General features: G+C 38.6%; 1 protein-coding gene across 1 annotated transcript; it reads left to right on the forward strand.

Annotated features, from left to right (window-relative positions):
- Positions 1-435: 435 nt before the first annotated feature.
- On the forward strand, positions 436-1395 carry LOC134221671 (uncharacterized). The gene has a single exon (XM_062700859.1). The coding sequence runs from the start codon at positions 436-438 to the stop codon at positions 1393-1395; it is 960 nt and encodes a 319-aa protein (XP_062556843.1).
- Positions 1396-4700: the final 3305 nt, after the last annotated feature.

A 4700-nucleotide genomic window follows, 5' to 3' on the forward strand; every position in this document is an offset into this window, starting at 1 on the left:
CTACCGACGTCGGGTCCTTTTCAGTTGAGTGTAAAAAACAAAGTTGATTCAACAGTATATACGAGAGATAAATTACCATTTCCCGACCAAATGGTTGTTAAGCATTAATGCAGATATCCTTCTGTCAAAAGGAGAAAAATGTAATAAACTGTGTCGAGTAGACGTGAAAATTAGTTTACGATATTATTACATTCCTTATCGCCATAGTCTTCGCGAAAGTGATCTAAAGCCTATATGATAATTTCTAAAAGTGAAACAACACACTAATAACAGCTTAAGTGTTAGTTACTGAGTGGTTGATCAAATGATCATACACACTACAGTTAAAGTGATGTGCATAGAGAAATCATTTCGACTGTCGGAGTTACAATACTGGTGAAGCGTGCCACTTATATTTACTGGCAAGTTATTTGTATAGACTATTCAACATCGCGAATGACGAAACGAAGCAAATCAAAACGGCAGGCAAGCAGTTCCCCTGAAGAAGCGACTTTGCAGAATACATCCACCAGATCTGCTAAGCTCAAGCAACAACGCACCATGAATGTGCCAAACAATATTGTCCAAATGGACGATGGATCTAATGTTGGATCTCTAACATCATCTGATACAGGCACAGGTAGCTCCATCTTGTCTCTAGCAGATCTTCGTAAACTCATCCAACAAGATATCACAAATGCGACTCATCAAACCATGCAACGCATCGACGGTGTGGCAAGCCGTATTGATGGAGCTATCAGCAAGCTACAATCTGATGTTGAAGAGATGAAGGACTCTCAGCAGTTCATTTCGAATGAATTTGAATCCGTTAAACACACACTCTCTGAGCACGATAACGAAATACGTTCTACGTCAGAGCAAATCAAATGCCTAAAGGAAGACAATTCTACCCTGCGTAACCACCTGGAAGAGTTGAACTACGAGGTTAATGTTCTCAAACAGAAAAGTCTGGAGAGTAACTTTCTCATATCGAACCTGATCAAAACAAATGATGAAAATTTATGTATGTTGGTTGAAAGTATCGCAAGACTGTTGGATATTCCGTTTAATGCTGCAAACATCCTTGGGGTTTCGCGGCTGTCTTCAAAGAACCAGAAAGATATTCAACCTGTATTGGTACGGTGTACTACCGTTTATGTGAAGGAGCAATTTATGAATGCCATCAAAGGACGTCCAATCACGTGTGAAGAGATAGGTCTCGGAGTCAAACAGCAAATTTTCATCAATCATCATCTTACATCAATCAACCAGCGTATATTGGGTGCAACACGGAAGTTCAAGAAGGATTACAACTACCGCTTTGTTTGGTTTGCAAATGGCTCAGTATTTCTGAGGAAAGATGAGAATTCCAAAATAATCCGAGTAAACGATGTTCATGATCTGCCTAATACATAATCTAATTGTTCAATCTATTATGTTCTTTATTATCATATGCACGATTATCAATGGCTCAAGAAAATTGTATTATAAATGAAGTTAATATACGCTATTCTACTGATTGCGTATTATCTAGTAACTCGTATTATCTAACTCTTTGAATATACTCCATCTAAACACAAGAAGCTGTAGGAATAAAATGGATGATTTGTTTCAACTAATACTAGATTTACAAGGAACTGTGCAAGTAGTTGTCTTTACTGAGACATGGTTGTATGAGGGAGAAATCTGTAACTTATCAGGGTATGATGCGTATCACTCCTGTAGAAGTAATCGCGGTGGAGGTGTGTCTATTTTCGTTCAATCTGGATTGAGAAGTCAATTGATATCTAAAAGCTGCGTAGAGGATTGCAATTTTCTCTTGATAAAATTACTTGATTATAATATGAAGTGCCTAGGTGTGTACAACCCTGGAAGGAACACGAGATCATTCATGAACGAATTTGAAAAAGTGGTATCAATTCACAAAACCCAGATTAATCCACCTAGCGGTGATGGTGCCTTTCTCGTTCGTTCAAAAGGTTTGGAAAAATCTAAAATAACTCCAATATGTGGATTGGTCTTATTTTTCATATTTGTTTATATGCATAAAAAAAATTCTCGCCAAACGCAATTTGTTGCAAACAAATCGGATTAGCATAAGAGCAAAAAATGGCATTTTATTTTGTAGTTTTAAAATTAGTATTTTTGCCATAACTTTTGATCCAATTGTACGATACGTCCAAGTTTCTATAGGAAACATTGGGACAAGATTCTGCGTCGAATGCAATCTGTTGCAAGCGACCTGAGAAGCACACATATTGCACATCAATCACAGTAACTTATATATGACCGGATTCAGTCACAATATGGTTACTGCAACCAGATTTGTTGAACTTGTGTTACTTGGGGAATAGATGAAGTCTAAGTGCTAAAAAAGTGAGCTAGACTTTTTTGAATTTTTTTTCACAATAAATAGTAATTTGACCATAACATCTAAGCCCATAGTCCGATCTGGACACTTTTCAATAAGAAAATATGAGACATTCTGCGTCGAATGCAATTTAATGCGAGCAAATCTGTTGAGGAAAAGTGCCTGAAAAATGAGTGAGTTTTTTTAGCGATTTTTCCATAAAAAAATAGGAAACAACGGGACAGGATTCCACGTCGAATGCAACTTGTTGTGAGCAAATCGATTAAGGATATGTGCCCGAAAAATGAGTGACATTTTTCACGCGATTTTTTTCGTATGAATTTGTATTTTGGCCTTAACTTTCGATCCCATGGTTCGATCTGGCCAATTCCAAATAGGAAACAATGGGACAGGATTTTGCGTCGAATGCTACTTGTTGCGAGCAAATCGGTTGAGGATAAGTGCCCGAAAAATGAGTGACATTTTTTACGCGATTTTTTCGTATGAATTTGTATTTTGGCCATAACTCTCGATCCCATTGTCCGATCTGGCCAATTTCAAATAGGAAACAATGGGACAGGATTCTGCGTCTAATTGAACTTATTGCGAGCAAATCGGTTGAGGATAAGGGCGCGAAAAATGAGTGACATTTTTTACGCGATTTTTTCGTTCGAATTTGTATTTTGGCCATAACTCTCGATCCCATAGTCCGATCTGGCCAATTTCAAATAGGAAATAATGGGACAGGATTCTGCGTTGAATGCAACTTGTTGCGAGCAAATCGGTTAAGGTTAAGGGCCCGAAAAATGAGTGACATTTTTTACGCGATTTTTTCGTATGAAATTTTATTTTGGCCATAACTCTCGATCCCATAGTCCGATCTGGCCAATTCCAAATAGGAAATAATGGGGCAGGATTCTGCGTCGAATCAACTTGTTGCGAGCAAATCGGTTGAGGATAACTGCCCGAAAAATGAGTGACATTTTTAACGCGATTTTTTCGTATGAATTTGTATTTTGGCCATAACTCTCGATCCCATTGTCCGATCTGGTCAATTCCAAATAGGAAACAATGGGACAGGATTCTGCGTCGAATGCAACTTGTTGCGAGCAAATCGGTTGAGGATAAGTGCCCGAAAAATGAGTGACATTTTTTACGCGATGTTTTCGTATGAATTTGTATTTTGGCCATAACTCTCGATCCCATTGTCCGATCTGGCCAATTTCAAATAGGAAACAATGGGACAGGATTCTGCGTAGAATTGAACTTGTTGTGAGCAAATCGGTTGAGGATAAGGGCCCGAAAAATGAGTGACATTTTTTACGCGATTTTTTCGTATGAAATTTTATTTTGGCCATAACTCTCGATCCCACAGTCCGATCTGGCCAATTCCAAATAGGAAACAATGGGGCAGGATTCTGCGTCGAATTGAACTTGTTGTGAGCAAATCGGTTGAGGATAAGGGCCCGAAAAATGAGTGACATTTTTTACGCGATTTTTTCGTTCGAATTTGTATTTTGGCCATAACTCTCGATCCCATAGTCCGATCTGGCCAATTTCAAATAGGAAATAATGGGACAGGATTCTGCGTTGAATGCAACTTGTTGCGAGCAAATCGGTTGAGGTTAAGGGCCCGAAAAATGAGTGACATTTTTTACCCGATTTTTTCGTATGAAATTGTATTTTGGCCATAACTCTCGATCCCATAGTCCGATCTGGCCAATTCCAAATAGGAAACAATGGAACAGGATTCTGCGTTGAATGCAACTTGTTGCGAGCAAATCGGTTGAGGATAAGTGCCCGAAAAATGAGTGACATTTTTAACGCGATTTTTTCGTATGAATTTGTATTTTGGCCATAACTCTCGATCCCATAGTCCGATCTGGTCAATTCCAAATAGGAAACAATGGGACAGGATTCTGCGTCGAATGCAACTTGTTGCGAGCAAATCGGTTGAGGATAAGTGCCCGAAAAATGAGTGACATTTTTTACGCGATGTTTTCGTATGAATTTGTATTTTGGCCATAACTCTCGATCCCATAGTCCGATCTGGCCAATTTCAAATAGGAAACAATGGGACAGGATTCTGCGTCGAATTCAACTTGTTGCGAGGAAATCGGTTGAGGATAAGTGCCCGAAAAATGAGTGACACTTTTTTACGCGATTATTCCGTAAAAAACCCAGATTAATCCACCTAGCGGTGATGGTGCCTTTCTCGACCTTCGTAAAATGTGTGTGCTTGAAAAAAGATGAGCTAGTAGCTAGGAGTAAAAAAGACAAATTTCTTTGTCCGTTCTATGAAAATCAGATTATTTATGCCAAAGATATTGTAGATCCAGTTGAAAACCGAAAATCATATTTTGTCCCATTT

This window comes from Armigeres subalbatus, chromosome 3 (assembly GCF_024139115.2).
Source record: "Armigeres subalbatus isolate Guangzhou_Male chromosome 3, GZ_Asu_2, whole genome shotgun sequence".
Classification (NCBI taxonomy): domain Eukaryota; kingdom Metazoa; phylum Arthropoda; class Insecta; order Diptera; family Culicidae; genus Armigeres; species Armigeres subalbatus.